General features: G+C 39.8%; 1 protein-coding gene and 1 pseudogene across 2 annotated transcripts in view; both read left to right on the top strand.

Annotated features, from left to right (window-relative positions):
• Positions 1 to 21,229, top strand: part of RTEL1 (regulator of telomere elongation helicase 1) — a 94,681-nt gene that overhangs the window by 58,771 nt on the left and 14,681 nt on the right. For both annotated transcript variants that reach the window (XM_036750451.1, XM_036750453.1), the window contains exons 24-29: positions 3,438 to 3,561; positions 3,839 to 3,989; positions 4,355 to 4,515; positions 5,672 to 5,767; positions 18,070 to 18,274; positions 20,295 to 20,435. In XM_036750451.1, coding sequence (XP_036606346.1) covers positions 3,438 to 3,561; positions 3,839 to 3,989; positions 4,355 to 4,515; positions 5,672 to 5,767; positions 18,070 to 18,274; positions 20,295 to 20,435 — 878 coding nt within the window. The remainder of the gene's footprint in view (positions 1 to 3,437; positions 3,562 to 3,838; positions 3,990 to 4,354; positions 4,516 to 5,671; positions 5,768 to 18,069; positions 18,275 to 20,294; positions 20,436 to 21,229) is intronic.
• LOC118841211 lies at positions 7,575 to 9,367 on the top strand (annotated as a pseudogene).

Here is a 21,229-nt window from a genome sequence, read left to right as displayed (position 1 = left end):
TAGTAACATTCTTGAATAGTGAAGGCCGTAGAAATCCACACTTGTCTGTCTCTAGGAAATACAGTGACTAATCAGAAGTAGCCCAAGGGAGATGTGATTTCAAGTATTGCTTATTTATCCTGAGCAATCTGGATATGACCACAGGAGAAGTCAGAGGATTGTGTATATCTTGGGACTCCATATATCCCCATCCTGTTTTTCTAGCAAGGTTACTCAATCTCATCAACTGATCCAACTACTGGTTCATTTCCTGTAAAGGAACTTAGATGTTTTTATTTGAGTCGTGACTCTAGCATGGCGTGGCCATGTTAGTTGGTACTGTGCCCCTTTGTTTTCTTGAGGCTTTTCTACAAAGCTGAGAACAGGCTCAGTTTTCACAAATTCTTCATGATCAGTCAGTAGTGAGTTACCACAACAGACATAACACTAACCGTAATATGTAAAATTGAAGGTCACCTAAAGAGCAATAGAAAGGTTCATGGTCATTGTGAACAGGCTACAGTATATTACCAATGGAGAATGCTTCTCAGTAGGTTGTTTAAAGATAGCCAAGAGATGACCAGAAAAAATATTGGGCTCATCATGTTATGAGAGCTAAGAGATACCAGATGGACAGCTTGCATTCTCCATTGGGACCCGTGTAATGTCAGAACATCAGAGCAAGGCCTCTTGTATTCCCTGTGGAAGGTTATGGGAGGGTTTGAAGAAGAGTCATGCAGAATGAGAATGCATAGATAGGGCACAGTCTAGACCATTAGAGGTAGTACCTACATTGATGAAAGCATTAATCTTCCCACTACCCACCATCTTCCTTGGTAACTTTGCTGTTTATATATACATGTTGATGACCCTATTAACATCCTTCTCTCATTTTTCCTGGACCTCTTTGAGTCCAGTGACCTCCATCTCTACACATAAGCTGCATACCTATGTGACCACAGTTTAACAGGCACCATCACCTGAAAGTGCCTCACCTCCATGATACTGAATTCTGCAGATACCTTCTATCACCACAGTCATCTGTATTTCTTCTTTTGTTCTCTCATTGCTGTTGAACCTTTTTGATGTGATATCTGGTCCCTCAATCACTTCCTGTTCTCCCAATTTGTCATTTTCCATCTTTGGTTCACTTGCCAATAGTCCTAGGTCAGCCACAATCATAGGATCCCTTACCCTCTTGATTTTTGTATTTCCACTCTACTGATCCTCACTCCTAGATATAAGCTGTTAAGAACTACCGGAAAAAGTCATAAAACTGTGTTAGCTTGACTCCACTATAAATTCATGCAGCCTGACTTCTGCTAATCTCTCATAGTTGCTTAACTATTTATTTTTCTCAAGTCCTGTAGAGCAGGTATTCTAGTTATTTCCTCTCTTTTCAATCCTCCTACTCATAGTACTTTATATCCCAGCTCACACACTCTGAGCAGATACTCTTGGTTCATTTACTGAGAAGAGCATTGCCATCTGATGTGAGCTCCCTGAAGTCTCCTTCACCCTCTTTAATACTTCTCTAGAGGAGAAGGTTGCTTTCTTCCTTGCCAAGGTTAATGTCTCCCTCGTTATCCTTGATCCGTGCTGGATCAAACAGCTAGATGATGCCTTTCCAGTCTTATTCCACCTTATTCTTCCACCACTCACTTGAAGCTAGTCACACTGGCCTCCTCGATGTTCCCCATACAAAAGAGCCTATCTTTCGGGCCTGGGCATTTCCCCTATGCCTAGAACACTCATCTCTGCCTACTGACTTCCTAGGTTTCCTTAAAATCCCATCTCTTACTTGAAGCCTTCTCCATCTCTTAATTCTAGTGCCTTCTCTCTGTTAACTATTTACCATTCCGTATATAACTTGCTTTGTATATATTTGTTTGCATGTTGGCTCCCCAATTAGATTGTAAGCTCCTTGGGGCCAGGAACTGTCTTTTGCCTCTTTTGTATTCCCAGTGCTTAGCACAGTATCTGGTACATAGTACGAGTTCAATAAGTGTTTATTGATTAATTGATTGGATAGAACATTGGACCTGGAGTCAAGAAGACCTGAGTTCACATGTGGCCTCAGATACTTACTAGCTGTGTAATCTTGGGTAATTCATTTGACTGCTATGTGCCTCAGTTTCCTCAGCTGTAAAATGTGGATAATAATAGCACCTACTTCCCAAGGTTGTTGTGAGGATCAAATGATATAAGTGTGAAACACTTAACACAGTGCCTGGTGCATAATACATGCTTAATAAGTACCTCTTGCCTTCCCCACCTCAATTAGCCCCATGCTGAAAGGCTGAATGATATATTCCAAAGAGCAGTGGACTTGGAGTCAGAAGCCACATTCTGTCCACATGTCTGATACCAGTTCTGCCTTATGATCAGGAGGATAATTATGGGTCATTGAATCTCTCTGAGCCTCAGTTTTTTGTATCTTAAAATCAGGATAATAGTTCTTGTAATAACCTCATGGGTTCTTGGGAGGAAATCAGTTTGTCCATCTTAGGGTGTGAATTGTTGATGTTATCCACTCTTTTTTTTTTTACCAGATTCTTTGTTGTTCAGTCATATCAGTCATGTCTGCCTCTTTATGACCCCATTTGGGGCTTTTTAGGCAAAGATACTGGAGTGGTTTGCCATTTCCTTCTCCAGCTCATTTTACTGATGAGGAAACTAAGACCAATAGGGTTAAGTGACTTGCACAGGGTCACACAGCTAGTAAGTGCCTAAGGCTGGATTTGAACTCAGGAAGATGAATCTTCCTGACTCCAAGCCCAGTGCTCTATCCACTATGCTTAATTAATCATCCTTTCCACACATCTTCCACCTTCAATCTCTCCCTCTCTTATGGCTCCTTCCCCTTCACTTGAAACATGCTTAGTTAGATTTTTCCTGACTTTATTTAAGGCAAAATAAAAATTAATCATCTCTTGACTCTACCCCCACCAGCTATTTCCTCCCTTTCAATGACAAAGTATTTTAAAGAGTGTTTTGCACTCACACCTGAGCTCATGGTCATCTGCCTTCAGTTCCACCACTTTGGAAATTGCCCTGAATACTAGAAGCTGGAACTTGAATGTATCCTAATCCCCATCGGATGACAATTAAAATGTGCCCATCTTCTCTAGTTGTAAAAACCACCCTGAAGCTTACCTTACCTCTTTAGCACCCCAAACTAAGTATGTTTGTTGCAGATGAACTTCCATTTATTTATTCATTTGGCATTGAAAGTTTGAATGGTTACTGTGTTCAAGACTCTGGGCTTTAGGACTGATGTGTACTTCATATTTTCTTGGCCTAAATCTATATAAGTATGAGAGGGGTATAGGTTTCATTCTTAGTGTCTCCTGTCAACATAGATGGGCCAAACCATGTTTGAAGGGCTGAGAGATGTAAAGAACTGGGTTAAAACCGTCTTGAGAGGATGCAAAATGCAGATCTCCTCTTTCTCCCAGGTTTGCTAACAATGATGCCAGAGCCCAGCTACCCTCCTGGGTGCGTCCTTACGTCAAGGTCTATGACAACTTTGGCCATATTATCCGTGATGCAGCCCAGTTTTTCCGAGTTGCTCAGAAAATTGTAAGTATCCCAACCAACTTCACCCAGATGGAGGTGTTAGAGCTTGTCCAGGGAAGGGAGAGTAGGTTGATCCATCCCACAAATGGTACTATCCTATTTCTCAAGAAACCTAGTTATTCCTAAGGGATGTGGTAGTAACCAGTGAGGAAGAGGTAACCACCTGGCCAGGAAATGCTTTCCTCCTGACTCAGTTGCATGACCTGCCCTGGGCAGAGGTTCTCTCCCAAAAGCAAAACACTTACCTCTCTTTAATGAGTAGTTTTTCTCTCCTAAACAGATGCCCATGCCCATCCCACAAGTTCCCCAGAGCTCCTGTGGGGGAGAAGTTGCTGCTGCAGCCTCCACTTCTTCATTCAGCCTATTCCTTTCATCTAAGAAAGCCAAGAACCTGGATGTACATGTTCCTAGCCTGAAAAGGAAGTGTACAGGTGGGTATCTACTCTTTGGTTTTCATAGCTCAGTGAGGAGGGAAAGAGGGAGAGGCCAGTTTCTCAGGAACCAAATGTAGTATTTTCTTCATATGCCTAGCATCCTAGATGATTTACTGTTCTGCAACTGGCAGGTGGTTCAAATATGCATTAAAAACAACCTGCTTTCTTTCTGCCTTCAGTGTACTGGGTTTTTACACATGGAAAAGCTGGTATGCTTAGAAAGTAAAGCATCTGCCTACCTTAAGCCTGAGTCAACATAGAAACTTGGCTTTCCTGCTTCCTAAAGTCTAGCTTAGGCAAAAGGATGATTTTTTGTGATGTTGTGAAGAGCCACTGCTCCCTACCCCCATCTGTTTCCCTAGGATCGCTGGACGGTGGGGACAGTGAAGCCAACCTATGGGGAGAGTATGAACAGGAACTAGTTTCCCCACAGAGGAAGCCTAGGGGTTTGCTGGCCGCATTGGACCGTAGTGAGAACAAAAGTGAAATTGATGAGACCAACACAATTCCAGGAGAAGAAAAGGTACTGCTAATTAACTAGGTTTAATCAGGTGCATTAGGAATTGGATAATTTCTCCTTCCTCCCTCTCTTGCCTTATTCCACCTTAAACTTTCCATTGTTAAGCCATCTGTGGAGTAATTGTGTAAACTTGGTCCACAGCCTTAGTCCATTCAAAAGCAAGAACTTGAGCTTTTCCCAAACCATTACAGACTTTGAGACATTAGTATCTGTGAGTGATGAAACTACCGAGAGCACCATAATAGAGGAAGCTTCCAAGGTCATCTTTGGCCACTTCTGCTGCTACTGCTCAAAGGACTGAAGGGTTTCTTCTCTTTAGACTTTGTCATAGTGACTAAAGCCCTCATCTTGTGTCCTCTTTTGTATGCTTCTTCCCTCACAAACCACCTGAAGTATCTCCCTCTCTGCCTACCAGACCTGCTTTGCTCCAGTGTAAGAGATCTTCCGGAAGTCTACAGATCTTCGATTTAGGCTTTCAGTCAAGAATCCATCTTCACTTGCGATGAAATGGGTTGAGACAAAAATCTTAGTCTCAGTTCTCCCTAAGAACTGAGCTGAGTTCTAGGTTAAAGATACATCTCTCAGTCTTTTTCCCTCTTCATTTTTTCTCTCTTGAGTGTTTTAAAATCCCTGAAGATTTACATGACTCTTAGGATCAAACTTCCAGCCTTCTAGTACTTCCAGTGTCCTGTTGCTGTCAGTCAAGTATAGGTCATACAGTTTGTATCCTCTCAAAGTGACATCTGCACATCACATCCAGAAATTCATTTTTGTCTTAGACAGTACACAGCGTACATAGCATGGACACATAATAGAGAAGCGCAATTATTCCCACCAGTGGGCCTGCCAGGACAGTGACAAACCTGCTTCTGTTTAGGGACTTCTGGATCAATATCTTATGTTATCAAGGGATTCTGAGACCTGGTATTATTAAGCTGGGGCCATCTCAGATCCTTGTTCAAAATAGGTGGTCAATAACTCTTTTGTTCAACTGATGAATCTTTTGAGTTCTGGTGTCCTCTCTTATCTTCCTTTGGGTTTCTAGGGTATCCCCTCCATCCCTTTTGGGTGGAGCCACTGCCCACTGTTCATCTCATTGCTTTTATAGATTCAGAAGATAAGAATGAAAGAACCTAAAATGATTTTCTTTTCTCTACAGGCTCAGCGTCTCTCTACCCTGTCCTTACAATATGAGAAGAGATTAACAGATGAGCAAAAGGGAGGAAAGAAGAAAATCAGAATTGTTAGCAACCAGGTATTGTGCTTCCTGTACTAATAAAAACAAAAACCACAATCCAGTCCCCAAATTCATGACTGGAAGAATTGAAATGTGGTTTGGTTATAGCTCATCTTTCTATGTGTTCTTGTCAGAGGAGAGATTAAGAACCCAAATCACTGCTGGAAAGTTAGGGAGTGACCTAAGAAAGGAATAGGAAGGTAGCGATGTTGATGGAAGGAGCTGTAAAAAGGGTTTGGGACCTGAAAAGGAAAACTAATTGATATTCTAAATGATAGGGAGCCACAGGGGTAGTCAGTGAAGAAGTCATGAAAGTAGAGGACAGCTCATTGAATCTGAATAGAGGACTCTGTGCTCAGAAGTGATATTAGCTGACTTCAGGGAATTACTGTGGAACAAATTGGGGTTCTCTCAAGTACATTAAGAAGTAGGTTTAGGGGCAGCTAGGTGGCATAGTGAGTAGAGTGCCAGCCCCGGAGTCAGGAAGACCTGAGTTCAAATTTGGCCTCAGACACTTGACACGTACTAGCTGTGTGACCTTGGGCAAGTCACTTAACCCTAATTGCCCTGCCAAAAAAAAAAAAAAGAAGTAGGTTTAACTTGATGCTGAGCAGAAGACTTCTTGAGGTCTGGGTTTAAAAAAAGAAAAGGATTCTGATTCTCTGGGAAAAGAGAGCTAAGAAATAGGCCTGTCTTCTTAGCCTGGGGATGAAAGCAGGAATGAGTAGGAAGGAGAGTATCCCAAAGGACCAGAAGCTCCCCAGAAGAGCTGGGAGAAACCCATATGTGTATCAAACTCCCTAAGTAGCATGAGCCCATGCATCTCCACTTTTTGACTTTGTGCATGACTTGTACCTGAGTCGTCTTCTGGATAGAGTAAATGCAGGGTCTTCATAGATGCCTGAAGTTTTTAAACTTTTAAAATTTAATAATCTAGTCCAGGGATGGGGAACCTGTGGCCTCAACACCACCTGTGATCCTCTAGTTCCTCAAGTGTGGCCCTTTGAATCCAAACTTCACAAAAGAAATCCCCTTAATAAAAGGATTTGTTCTGTAAAACGTGGACTCAGTCAAAAGGCTGCACCAAAGGACCTAGAGGGCCACATGTGGCCTCAAGGCTGCAAGTTCCTCACCCTGACCTAGTCTATAGCTATGATAGGAATACTCGTTAATGGATTTAAAGACAACTTGAATTTCCTTCTCCTGCCTAATAAGGATTTCAGTTTTGCTGAAGGACACAGTTTGTCCGATTGTCTCTGGTAGCATTTCCTTCACTCACCTTAAGGATAAGTCGTGTACAATTGTAATATCCTAATATTAAACTTTAATGCTGGTTTTAAGGACAGTTTATAGATTGTTTCTAAAATACTTTCAACCTATGTCATGTAAGCTTACAGTAGTGAAGGACTTGATATGGACTCCCAAGTTCGTGCAGTTTACCGTTTATGCTCTCCTGCAGGCGACAGTGGTTGGGAGGGATACTCCAGAAGCCAAGAAGGGGAATGAATCATAAATCCCTTGAGTGAAGTCTTTGCAGGGAAAATTCCTTGGCTAATGGAAAAGGAAAGTCTCCTGTAGGAGTCACTGAGGGGACAAGAAGCCTTTTTTAAAAATTTTTCTTTTTTTATTGAAGTATAATATTAAACTTAACATGCTAGTTTTCAATAATGCCCTGCTCGTCTGTATCCCCTTCTGAACTTCCTTCTACACTGTGTTTTTTTAAATTTAACAAACAGTTATTAAGAACATACTATGTGATGTGGGAGGGAGGTTGGAGGGGAGGAAAGGAAGAGATCTGTGGTAGGGTCTGGTTAGTATCTACCTGATGGAGCTGGCAGCTGCAGAGCAAAGAGCAGCACAGTCTTGTGACAAGGTGAGAAGGCTCTGCGCTGCATGGAGGGTGGCTGAAGCCGAGCCGGAGTGGATGGCTAGGCTGGGCAGGGAAAGCAGCTAAGTCCAGGAAGCACCAATATACTTTGCTTCAAAAGATGGGACTAGCAAGGATGGTTTTGGACATGAAAATAAGAGGGAGGCAATAAAAAATAAGGCTCTGGGATTTCTGGGAAGCCAGCTGAGCTGTACAAAATGTGGTGATCTGTGCACACGTACAGAGACTTTCGTGTCTTACACCCAGTTTGTGAAGTATGAAAAACGTTTTATTGTTGTTGTTATTGTGCTGTCTGAAGCGGACTCAAAGAAAAGCATAATTAAAGAGTCTGAATCAGCAGTGGAAGCTGTACAACTGGCATTCCAATAGAAACTACCTCCACCCCAAAAGATTTATAGCTACCTCGAAAAATATGTTGTTGGTCAGTGGTTTGCCAAGAAAGTGCTTTCAGTTGCTGTATACAATCATTACAAGAGAATTTATGATAATATCCTAGCCAACCTGAGGCAGCAAGCAGAAGTTGAGAAGCAGACATCAAGTCCTAAAGAATTAGAAATAAGAAGATGGGAGAATGAGTACAGATTTACAAAACTGCTTCAGAATGCTGGAATTAGTCCACATGAAAATACTCTAAAAGCATCAGTGCAGCCACAAGTGAATCAACAAATACCTCAGGAGAAACAGGGAGGTGAAGTCCTACATTCTACCTATGATGACATAAAGCTTCAAAAAAGTAATACTTTGCTACTGGGAGCAACTAGGTCCGGTAAAACATTGCTGGCCCAAACTCCTTTTGCTTTCTATGACTGTACTACCTTGACTCAGGCAGGATACAGAGGTGAAGATATTAAATCTGTGATTGCCAAATTGCTACAAGATGCCAGTTATAATATAGAAAAAGCACAACAAGGAATTGTCTTTCTGGGTGAAGCAGGTAACATTGGCAGTGAGCCAGGCATTCATCACTTACGGGATGTAGGTGGAGACAACATTCAGAAAAATTTGTTAAAACAGTTAGAAGGTATAATAGTCAATGTTCCAGAAAAGAATTCCTGTAAACTTTGTGGAGAAACAGTGCAAGTTGATACAAAAAAAAAGTACTGTTTATTGCATCTGGTGCTTAAACAGAATAATCAGCAGGAGGAAAAATGGGAAGTATCTTGGATTTGGAACATGAGCTAATTTAGCAAGAGGCGGGAGGGGCTGCAGCAGCAGCAGATCTTGCCAACGGAAGTGGAGGATAAAATGCTCACGAGAACATTGAAGAAAAGGAGGGTTTATTATGCCATGTGGAAGCCAGAGATCTCTGAATTTGGCATGATTCCAGAGTTGTGGGACAGTTACCCATGATTGTTCCCTTGCATAACATAGATGAGAAAACACTTGTATAGGTACTTGTTGAACATATAGGTTCTTATTGAACCATGTAATATAGTTGTTCCCCAGTATCAAGGCATTATTCAGCATCAACAAGTATGAGCTTAATGTTGCTAAAGATGAAGATTGGTGCAAGGGGCATTTGATGTATCATGGAGAAGCTGTTACTAGAAGCAGCGTTTGAAGTGCCAAATTCTGACATTGTATGTGTGGAGGTTGACAAAGAAGTTGTAGAGGGAAAGAAGGAACCAGGATACATTAGGGCTCCAAATAAAGAGTCATCTGAAGAGGACTATGACTCTGGAGTGGAAGAGGAAGGATGGCCTCGGCAAGCAGATGCTACAAACAGTTAAACTGTTTTTATACTGTTAAACACTGTTAAACCCTTATCCCATAGAAATTTCTCCCTTTTGTTTTAAGATTGTAACTGGCTTTACAGTCTGACATTAAAGATATTGGATCTATGCTAGGTATTATACAAGAATCAGATCATGGATGTTTTTGCATTTTCACATTGTCTTTATGCAATAGACATTATGTGGATTTTAATGGCACAGTGTTCAAAAACAATGTCCATTTTTTGGTTCACTTATTTAAAACATGCTTTAACAAAATTCTGAAGTTATATTAAATGATGCCAATAACTAATGAATTTTACAGTAAAATTGCTCTACAAATGGGAAGATAAATTTCCTTAAAAATTGAATATTGATATACCATTAGTTCAACTTTTTTATCCACATTTGTTTTCTGAAGAGATTGGACTTTTTATTCACATTTGAAATTGAAATGGATACTGGTGGTGACATATTAGTAATGGAAAAGTGGCCAAGATTACTGAATTTTGATGATGTTTAGTTATGTTCTTAGGCTGCTTTGCTAATTTATGACATCAAGGTGCTAATTGTAACTGATTTCAGTATAAAAGGCAGTTTGCTTATTGGCAATTTTAATTTATTGGCTGTTTGAGATGCACTTCAGTGCAATGGAAAAGCAGATGGAATTGGAATCTTGGTAAATTTCTCACAGAAAAAAGCAAATGAGGAATACAGCATGGAGGTATATCTAAATTTTAAGTAGAATACTTTTAATGTTTTGCAATTACCTAAAGAGCGCATCATTTTTTTTGGTGCTAGAGATTTGTCCAACCGCCTATTTCCTTATAAAGCTAAAACGTCAAAGAATGAAAATGTATTTTTTTTTCTGCAATCAGTCATGAAATTTTTCTTTCAAAAATGACTTCTGAGTTACTTGCTCTCATTTGTTGTACATCTTTTTCTTGATCATCATTGATTTGGAACTTGCAGCAAAACAAAGAGGAACAAAACTGAATCCCTTGGAGGACTTAAACATAGAAAAAATTGGTCCTTTAATGGAAAACTTAAGAAACTAGTAAAGGACTTTCGATTTTTTAAAAAATTTTTAAATATCAAAATCTTTAGATGCCTTTTCAATTTTTTTCCCTTCCTGCTAAAATGTTGCTGTAGCTTTTATTGTTATTCATCTAGTTCAACTTTTTTTTAAATTGAATTTAACACTGATTTAAACATTGATTTATTTTCTTTGTTTAACTTGCTTACTAAAGATGAGGATTCTCCTCATGTACCTTGTCAGGAAGAAAAAATATTAAGCTCTAACAGTTTAATTACAAGCCCTCATATTGTACTTAAGAGCTGATTTAATTAGGGCTTTACATGACTTAGATAATAGGAAAGCTATGAAATAATTTATCTCTGGATGGGATAGATACAGAGATGCACATTTGCCAGGTCAGATTTGTGTATCTTATTTAGTCTCCCCAGTAATGGTTAAAGTTACTTTCAGGAAGTCCTTGGTATTGCGTTGTAACTTCATTCATTATTTAACTTTTATTATATAATTTTCCTTTTTGTAGAGTGGGAAAATCGAAGTAGATTTTAATTCTTTTGAGGATAATCCTCCAGAAATGGACTGTGAGACATTTTAGTGACAACATTAAAACAATTTGCATTAAGTTTTGGAAATCGTTTTGGAACATTTGTGATCAGTGCAGTGTAACTACAATTTGTGTCTTGGAACTTCTGTTTTGGCATTTGAATAAAATGAAGCTATTAATGAAACACACAGACACATGAATATACTATGTACAAAATACCGTACTATTGGCAGAAAAAGTCTTTATGAGGTTTCATAGGCAACATTTGCTCCCAGCACTCTTTGGCATTGCTTCCTCTTCATTCCCATGAAAGGTCTAAAAACCTCAAACTCCATATTGGACTGATTTAGGAGAGATTAAGTGGCATGTCCTTGGAAAGATACTGAGTCAGTGACAGTGTCGTAAACAAGCCCTCTTCCGACCTTTTACTCTTCAGAGGAGTTTCAAAGTGTGAGAAGGCTTGAAATAATATTTAGGTGGATGTTCTTTCCGTTTCCAGAAACCTAGGGATCACATCACAAAGGCAGCATTGTTCTTCATCCCTTTGATTGTTTCCGGTCTTTTTACAATCTGTTGACAGAAGCTCTTGGTTTGTAGATATATGAGTGTTTTATGGTGGGTTTTTTTTCCCCTCATGTCTTTCAGCTTGAACCAGGAAGGCTTATGATCAATCTAGTCAACAACATCATCTAGGAACTCCCTTATGCTGCTTTTCCCTGTTGGAAATCCCCAAGGATTATTACTACTTTGAGTCTTATGTGTGTCTTAGCTCTTTGTTTCTGGGAAGAGAGGATTTTTATTGGAATTCAGTAACTGCTTCCACTTCCCAGCCATTACACAGAGAGATATTTGACATAGAAACCCTGCTCTGATGAGCGTGTCTCTATCTGGAAATCACTGAGCTAGAGAGAAATACCTTTGAGATTTATAGAGCTGACTTTGGGAAATACAACAAAGACCAGATTGCCAAGAATTCTGGTTTTGAGGAAAAGCCATACTTTTCAAGAAGATCACAAAGGAATCTTCTTTCCCCTTTCCTTTTTGGACTTGAATTCTAGTTAGCTCTCTGAATAACTATAGGAAGAATTATTTTGAGAACAAACCTCACTTGCCTGTTCTTTGCTTTTGAATGTTATGTTTTCTCTATAAAGTCCAGCTTGGGTCTCTGGGAATGGGGCAGAAATAAATCACTGTGATGCATCACGGTATAATACTTTTTTAAAAGCTTGAGTTTAAGTCATAGTTCTGCTCCTTACTAGTTATGTGACCTTATACAAATATGTCCACCTCTCACTTTCCTCATTTATTTTTTTTTTACCTTTAAAAACTTTTTCTATTCATTTAGTATTTTATTTTTCCCCAATTACACATAAAAACAATTTTTAACATTCGTTTTTAAAATTTTGAGTTCCAAATTCTCTCCCTCCCTCCCCACCCCTCTCATTGAGAGGACAAACAATTTTATATAGGTTATACATGTGTAGTCATGCAAAACATTTCCATATTTCTCATGTCGTAAAAGAAAACACAGACCAAAAAACCAAAGCTTAAAAAAGTATGCTTCAGTCTGTTTTCAGACACCATCAGTTCTTTGTCTGGGGATCGATAGCACCCTTTTATCATGAATCCTTCAGAGTTGTCTTAGATCATTGTATTGCTGAGAATAGCTAAGTCATTCACAATTGATCATCTTAGTATACTTCTGTTACTGTGTTCAGTGTTCTGTTTCTACTCATTTTACTTTGCATTAGTTCTGAGATCATCCTGCTCATCATTTCTTATAGCCCAATAGTATTCTGTCATATACCACAACTTGTCCAGCCATTCCCCTTCAATTTCCAGTTCTTTGCTATAAATATTTTTGTATATATATATATATATATGTGTGTGTGTGTATATATATATAGATATAGATATAGATATCTCTGTATCTATATCTATATCTATATCTATATATATATATATATCCTTTTCCTTTTTGTTTTTTATCTCTTTGGGGATATAGCCCTACTAGTGGTATTGCTGGATCAAAGGGTATGCATGGTTTTGTAGCCCTTTGGGCCTAGTTCTATATTGTTCTCCAGAATGGTCTCAATTTTCCCACATCCTCTCCAATATTCATCTTTTCTTTGGGGAGGGCCTCTTAGCCAGTCTAATAGGTATAAGGTAGTATCTCAGTTGTTTTAATTTGCGTTTCTCCAATCAATAGTGATTTAGAGCATTTTTTCACATGGCTATAGATGGTTTTGATTACTTCATCTGAAAACTTCATATCTTTTGACCATTTATCAATTGGGGAATAGCTCTTTTTTTTTTAAAATAAGTTTGAGTCAGTTATTTATATATCTGAGAAATGAAGCCTTTATCAGAGAAACTTGCTTTCAAAATTTTTCACAGAATTGCTAATTATATTTTCCCCCTGTTTATTCTGTTCTCTCTCTCCTTTCACCCTGTCTCTCCTCAAAAGTGTTTTGCTTCTGACTCTTGTTCTCCCTTCTAACACTCTCTCCCCTTCTCTTATCCCTTTCTGCTCTTACTTTCCCTTAGGGTAAGATAGATTGATATACCCAGTTGAGTGTGTATATTATTCTCTCTTTGAGCCAGTTCTGATGAGAATAAGATTCAAGCATTTCCTGCCACTTCCCCCAGCTTCCTCTCCACTATAAAAGCTTTTTCTTGCCTCTTTTATGTGAGATAATTTACCCCATTCTATCTCTCCCTTTCTCTTTTTTCCAGGCATTCCTCTTTTTCACCTCTTATTTTATTTTTTAAAATATAATCACTTCCTATTCAACTCACAACTGTGCCTTTTGTCTACATATACTCCTTCTAACTGCCCTAATAATGAGAAAGTTCTTATGAGTTACAAGTATCACCTTCCCATGTAGGAATGTAAACAGTTTAACCTTATTAAGTCTCCTATGATTTCCCTTTCCTGTTTCTCTTGAGTCTTATATTTGAAATTCCAATTTTCTCTTCAACTCTGGTCTTTTCATCAAGAATATTTGAAAGTCCTCTATTTCATTGAATATCCATTTTCCCCCTGAAGGATTATACTCAGTTTTGCTGGATAGGTGATTCTTGGTTGTAATCCTAGCTCCTTTGCTCTCCAGAATATTATATTCCAAGCCCTCTGATCCTTTAATGTAGAAGCTGCTAAATCTTGTGTTATCCTGACTGTGACTCTACAGTACTTGAGTTGTTTCTAGCTGCTTATAGTATTCTCTCCTTGACCTGGGAACTCTGGAATTTGGCTATGATATCCCTGGGAGTTTTCATTTTGGGATCTTTTTCAGGAGGTGATTGGTGTATTCTTTCAATTTCTATTTTATCCTCTGGTTCTAGAATATCAGGAAAGTTTTCCTAGAAAATTTCTTGAAAGATGATGCCTAGACTCTTTTTCTGATCATGGCTTTCAGGTAGTCCAATAATTTTTAAATTACCTCTCCTGGATCTGTTTTCCAGGTCAGTTGTTTTTTCCAATGAGGTATTTCACATTGTCTTCTATTTTTTCGTTCTTTGGGTTTTGTTTTATTGTTTCTTATAAAGTTCTCATTGGCTTCCACTTGCTCAATTCTACTTTTTAAGGAATTATTTTCTTCTGTGAGCTTTTGTACCTCCTTTTCCATTTGGCCAATTCTACTTTTCAAGGCATTGTTTTCCTCATTAGATTTTTGTACCTCTTTTACCATTTGGCCTAGTCTGTTTTTTAAGGTGTTATTTTCTTCGGTATTTTTTTGTATCTCCTTTACCAAGCTATTGACTTCTTTTTTCATGATTTTCTTGCCTCATTTCTCTTCCCAATTTTTCCTCTGTCTCTCTTACATGATTTTCAAAATCCTTTTTGAGCTCTTCTATGGCCTAAGACCAATTCATATGTTTCTTGGAGGCTTTGATGTGGGAGCTTTGACTTTGTTGTCTTCTTCTGAGTGTGGTTTGATCTTCCTTAACACCATAGTAACGTTCTGTGGTTTTAATTTTTTTCTGTTGTTTGCTTATTTTTCTAGCCTATTTCTTGACTTTTAACTCTTTGCTAAAGTGGGGCTCTGCTTCCAGGGTAGAGGGAGCATTGTCCCAAACTTCAGGGGTTTTATGCAGCTGTTTTCAAAGATATTTCTAGGGACCTGTAAGTTTTCAGTTCTTCTACAGTAGGGTGATCTAAAGAGAGGTGTTTATTACTCTCCTGGCCTGTGCTCTAGTCAGTGAGTGACCACAAGCACTCTTTTCTGTCCAGGAATTGTGATGAGGGTCCCTGCCCCACTGCACCCACAAGCTCTGGTCTGCTACTGCTCCTCCTTGCCTGGGGACTGCCACCCAGGACTTCTTCACATCTGAGTATGGGCAAAGCAACAGAGTCCTGCCCCCACTACCAGCAAAGAGATCCTTGTAACCTTCTGACCAGTTGTTCGACCCCCTTACTGTCTGTGGGCTGAGAGCTCCAGAAGCAGCCAGTTCTGCTGCTGATTCTGTCACTCCCAAGGCCTGCTCCTGGTTTGCTGGGGTCTGGTCTGCACTCCACTCTCACCCTAGGTGTGACATACCTTTCTTACCAATCTTCTAAGTTGTCTTGGACTAGAAAATTGTTTCACTCTGTCTTTTGTGGGTTCTGCCACTCCAGAATTTGTTTTAGGGCATTATTTCATGGTATTCTGAAGGGTTTGGGGGAAAGCTCAGGTGAGTTCCTGTCTTTTTTCTCCAATCTTGGCTCAGGGGTCTGTCAACTTTCCTCATGTATAAAATGGTTTTGGAATAGAGACCTCTAGAGCCAGAAACTTACAATTGAGAGCGAAGTCTATACTTTTTACTTCTCTAGCCTCCATTCCCATGGTTAGTGTCAAACTGGGGTTCCTTAAGCCTGCAGTGAAAGTAGAGTTGGCTATTTTCCCATTTGTTCCTTTTTTCAAAGGGGGAAAAATTATTTATTTTTAGCATTTAAAAAAATTTGCGTTCCAAATTGTCTCTCTCCCTCCTGACCCTCCGCCACCCATTGAGAAGGCAAGAAATGTGACATCAGTAATACGTATGAAATCATGCAGAACATTTCCATATTAGCCATGTCACCACCACCACCGTCACCACCACCCCCAGAAAGCAAGAAAAATAAAGAAAGTGAAAAACTTAAGCTTTAATCTGCACTTGGACTTCATCAGTTCAGTCTCTGGAGGTGGGTAGCCTTTTTCATCACCTCATTTGCTATTGATATAATTCTCATGAACCAAGAGAGTTGCTCTGAGCTAGGAGAGGTCCCAGGCATGTGTTGCCAGCCATGCGCAAATCATGCAGACATTTGTGGCATCCACTTCAAATGTGGCATCCAATGCCAGATGAGGACATAAGGTGTTCCTTGGTGTTTAGCACAAATAGGTTGCTCTCAAGAATAGCCCCTACCTACCTTTCTAATCTGCCCTGCTGGGCATTTCCTCCCACAGCTGAGTCATCAGGATGAAATATCCAACCCATTCATAAAAGATTCCCTGGATAGTTTTGCCACTGTTTCCTTTCTTGCTCCTCCTGCTCCCAGCACCCATAGAATTCAGAGTGTTCTCCCCAGATCAAGGCTGCCTTTGAGATTCTGACCCTTTCTCTTTCCCTTTTCTCTCATTACCCTTTCTCCACAATAAGTTTACACACACACCACATTCCCAGGGGGCAAAGGTACTTATGATATGGGGGAATCTTGAGAGATAAACCATAATCAGACTGGTGCAGTTGTGAGTGCCTAGCCTTGTTACTAAAACTACTTTGGCACACCTTTTAACTTTTTTAAATTTTAATTTTTAAAACATTTATTTTTAGCATTCATTTTTTTTCAAGTGTCGAGTTATCAATTCTCTCTCTCTCTTCCTCCCACCCCTCTTCCCCATTTTGAATACTTTATTTTTTCCCAATTATGTAAAAACAATTTTTGATATTTGGGTTTTTTTTTTTAAGTTTTAATTCCAAATTCTGTCCCTTCCTACCTTATCTCCCCCTTCCCTGGGACAGTAAGCAAATACTCGCACCCATTTTAAAAGTAAAAAATGTGATATTAATCATACAGGTGAAATCATGCAAAACATTGTCATGTTATCCATGTTGCAAAACACAAAAAAAAAGACAGGAAAAACAAAGTGAAAAAAAATTTTTGCTTCAATCTCTATTCAGACCCCATCAGTTCTTTTTTGGGGTGGATAGCATTTTTCATTATAAATTTTTGAGAATCATCTTGGATCATTGTATTGATCAGAATAGCTAAGTCATTCAGTTGATTGTCTTACAGTATTGCTGTTACTGTATACAATGTTCTCCTGGTTCAGCTCACTTCACTTTGCATCAGTTCATATAAAGATTTGCAGGTTTTTCTGAAACCATCCTGCTCATCATTTCATAAACTTTTATTCTAAGTTTAGTGCCCAGAATATCTGGCTTACACCTTTAGCCCCAATACATACTTAGTCTCTCACTGCTGAGTTGCAGATCAAAACTATTCTTTCTGCAGCCTGAACTACCTACTAGGTGATAGCCTTCCCAGAAATCCACTTCCAGGATGCCTTCATTAGCCCATCCTTTAGTCTGATGTAGGTTCCGCAAGAACATTTTTCCTTTTAATCCTATTAATTCCTACCTTTCTGCTTTCTCACATAATCTATGCATCCAGACTCTCTCTAAAGCCTAGTTGCATTGCTACTGCTCTTGGCCCCAGCCACAACTTTTGATGAAGGAAAGGGAAGTTTTTTACCTTTTTCTTACAAGTACTTTTTGGAACTGATTTTTGTTTCCAATACTTGCATAAATTATATCTTTTTATAATTTCTCCCTAGGTAGTATAGTTTGAATGGGCTCTAAATTAGGAATTTGGACTCTCCTGATTTTATCCCCTTCCACTATGTGACCTCAGGAAAGTCAACTCACCAATCTTTGCAGTTCTCCCATCACTATAATGATTGCAAAGGTCTCCCTCCTCTGACTTTTACTGATTCTAAGCTCAGTGCCTCACCACCTCCTCTCTCCTTGCTCCTTCTCCTACCCCAGTAAATGCACAGAAAATTTTTCTTACCTCTAGTATATAGGAATGCCTAAAGTATAATCTGTCAAGCTTTGAACTCTTCATCCAGGAACAGTGGGAATATCTAGATGCTTATGCCTTTGTTTCTCTTCTAGGACAAGAAAGAATCTATCCCTGTAGAGCAGGCAGGCAAAGCCAAGCTGTTTATGTTATCAGTTAAGCAGTCCCTGAGCCAGGCCAACTTTGACCTCTTCACCAGAACCTTGCAGCAATATAAGGGGATGGATGACTTCCACACCATGATGGCTCACATTAGCACACTCTTTGCAGAGGACCCAAAGAAGCACCATTTGCTCCAAGGTACTGTATTTCTGTCCCTATCCTACTCCCATGCTCATCTGTAGATCCCATCTAAAAATCCCACGTGTTCTTTGATGAGCACCATGAGTGAAGCCCAACAGGGCTGTGGGTACACATGGCAATTCTATATTTTGCCACAATCCAGAATCATAGGATCATAAAATCCAAGTTAGAAGGGACTGCAGAAAACATCTAGTCCAACCCATACATGAGTAGGAATCTCTTTGACAATTTACCTGAGAAATGGCCATTTAGGCTTTTGTCTGCTCTCTAGGGAGGGAACATCCTGTTACAAGGTAGCTGGTTCAGGTAGGATGTCATCATTTTTAGCAAGTTTTTTCAGATTGAGATTAAATAAGTTAAGTTGCAATTTCTACCCATTGTTCTTAGTCCTGCTGCTTTTCTCTGAATGCAGCCCAAGAACCCATTAGCCTCCTGGGCTTTGTAGCAACAATTTGCCTAGCAGCTGCTGTGGGGGTGAAAGCCCAACACAAGCCCAACAACAAGAATGCTGCCAGCACAGGTTCTTTGATCTGCTTTACTAAGGAAAGTAACATTAAGGGGTTAACAATCTTACTTTAATCCAACATATACATATATCATTCACTTAGTTCAGGGGAAAAAGCCAGCACCCTGAACTTCAGAGCAAATATAAACAAATTACAAAGATACATCATAAACAGACCAAATACAATTCATAGTTACCAAGAAGGCATCAACGTCTGGGTTCACAAGCTGGAGGGCTCTTAACTGCAGCTGCCCAGAGTCTCCACATCACCACTGCTCCAAGAGTGAGAGCCCCAAGCAAATAGCTCTGTTCTCTCTTTTTATACAGTCTTTGGATGTCATGAAACATCATCTGAGCGACCAGAACTTAGACACCTACTGTTGGCTCTGGTCTTAGCAACTCCCCTTAGGACCCTGAGGGCTTCACGCCCACATAGTCTTAGCACCTAGTAATTAGGGGTTTGGGCCTAGGGCTTTGCACCTAGTAGTAAAAGGGTGTGGGCCTGGGGTTTAGCACCTAGTAAGACCCAATCAAAGAGACTTAATTAATTTATCATTCTAAAACAGTAAGAAAGTCCCATCTTAGTTACCAGTGCAGACTTCCAGATCATACTCTGGATTTATAGTGAGTTTATAATTTACTACAGCCCCCCAGGTCTTTTTCTGAAGAACCACTATATAGCCATACCTCTCCCATCTTAAATTTGCAAAGGTGATTTTGAGCCCAATTAAATATAAATTACTCCTGGGGAGCCAAAGTGTTACCAACTTCAGGAGGGCTTAGTTACTGATTTGTTTTTGGAGCATCCTGCCATCATCTGGAGCAAAATAAAATGATAGTGCTGATGTTTGAGGTGCAGAGGAGGCCTGTTAGACTGTGATAATGAGGGAGAAACAGAGAGAGAGAGAGAAAGAAAGAGAGAGAATATATGTATGTGACAGAGAGAGACTGGGCTGAGACAGTGACACTGCTCTCCTCAGTTCTCCTACAATTCAGTTATTCAGGAAATAATAAATAAATGAGAAAAGTACATTGAAGGCAGGGGGAGTCACTGCTTCCTAGAAATGTTTCTGGGCTGGAAAATCCCAAAGAAAATTGAACATTAACAAAACTTTTGTCCTCCGTTGGCCTCACTAGCATATTTATTTGAACAGGAGCATATGTCTTAGCTCTAAGAATGTTCTGCCCTGCCGTATTGCCATACTTGTCATTTTCCCCTAGTTAAATATTCTGCTTTGATAATGCAGCTAGCTCTTCTAAGACCATCTGAGTCTCTGTTCAGAGAGCTCACAGAATTCTGCTCCAACTAATCTAAACCAAAAGCTTGGTCAATAGGGTCAAAACTTTCCAATGGAGTAGAGTGTTGTGACTTTTCCCAATTCTCTGTGTTCCTTCAGAAATCTAACTTAGTCTTTCATACTGTACCGAAATTATATCGATGCCTTTGACCAGCTTCTTAATTCAGGGACCAGTTTCCACATGGTAACCACTTGCTGCCTCTTCTTTGGACAGGATTTTACCAGTTTGTCCGGCCACACCACAAGAAACTGTTTGAAGAAGCGTGCCTCAAGCTGACTGGGCAGAGCTGTGGCTACAAACCTGAGCACAGCCTGCCCCGTGAGAAAAGAGAGCAGTTGGGCCAGGATCCAAACGGTGAGCAGCCCAAAAGGCTTGTACCAGCACCTGAAGTGGAAGGTCAGGGAAGAGATGCCTTATCGACATCAAGAGCACAAGTCAACCCTGTCTGAGGCAATTTGGTTGTTTTTTGGCTCTAGACAATGAAGAGGATCTAGATGTGATGGTGATGGTGATGATGGTGATGATTCTAATGTAGTAAAAAGACTAGATGCAGATCCATACAGTGTGGGTTCAAATTCTCTCACTCCTATTTGCTGCTTGTATAGTCTTGGGCAAATTACTTCATCTGTCTAGGCCTCGATTTTTTCATCTGTAAAATAAGGAGGTTGGACTAAGTGACCCCAAGTCTCTTACTAAATGATCCCAAGTCTCTTCCAGCTCTAAGGCCTGATTCTCAGTAGTTTACAAAGGGCTTTATATACATTCTCATTTGGTCCCAACCAACCCTGTGAGATGATGCTACAAGTGTGGTTATCCCTACCTTTGTTGTTGTTCATTCACGTCAGTTGTCTCTGGCTCTTTGTGACCCCATTTGGGGTTTTCTTGGCTAAGATTCTAGAGTGGTTTGCCATTTCCTTCTCCAGCTTATTTTTCAGATGAGGAAATTGAGGCAAACAAGGTTAAGTTGACATGCCTAGGATCACACAGCTAGTAAATGTCTGAGACTGGATTGAACTGGATTTGAATTCCTGACTCGAGGCCCAGTGTTTTATCCTCTCTTCCACCTAGCTGCCCCACTTTGCCTACTTTACAGGTGAGGAAACTGAGTTTGAGAATTTAAGTGCCCAACCCAAGATCACTTTACCCTG

Source organism: Trichosurus vulpecula, chromosome 3 (assembly GCF_011100635.1).
Source record: "Trichosurus vulpecula isolate mTriVul1 chromosome 3, mTriVul1.pri, whole genome shotgun sequence".
NCBI classification, from domain to species: domain Eukaryota; kingdom Metazoa; phylum Chordata; class Mammalia; order Diprotodontia; family Phalangeridae; genus Trichosurus; species Trichosurus vulpecula.
The sequence above is the reverse complement of the archived record's forward strand: the minus strand, read 5'-3'. Positions and strand labels throughout refer to the sequence as shown.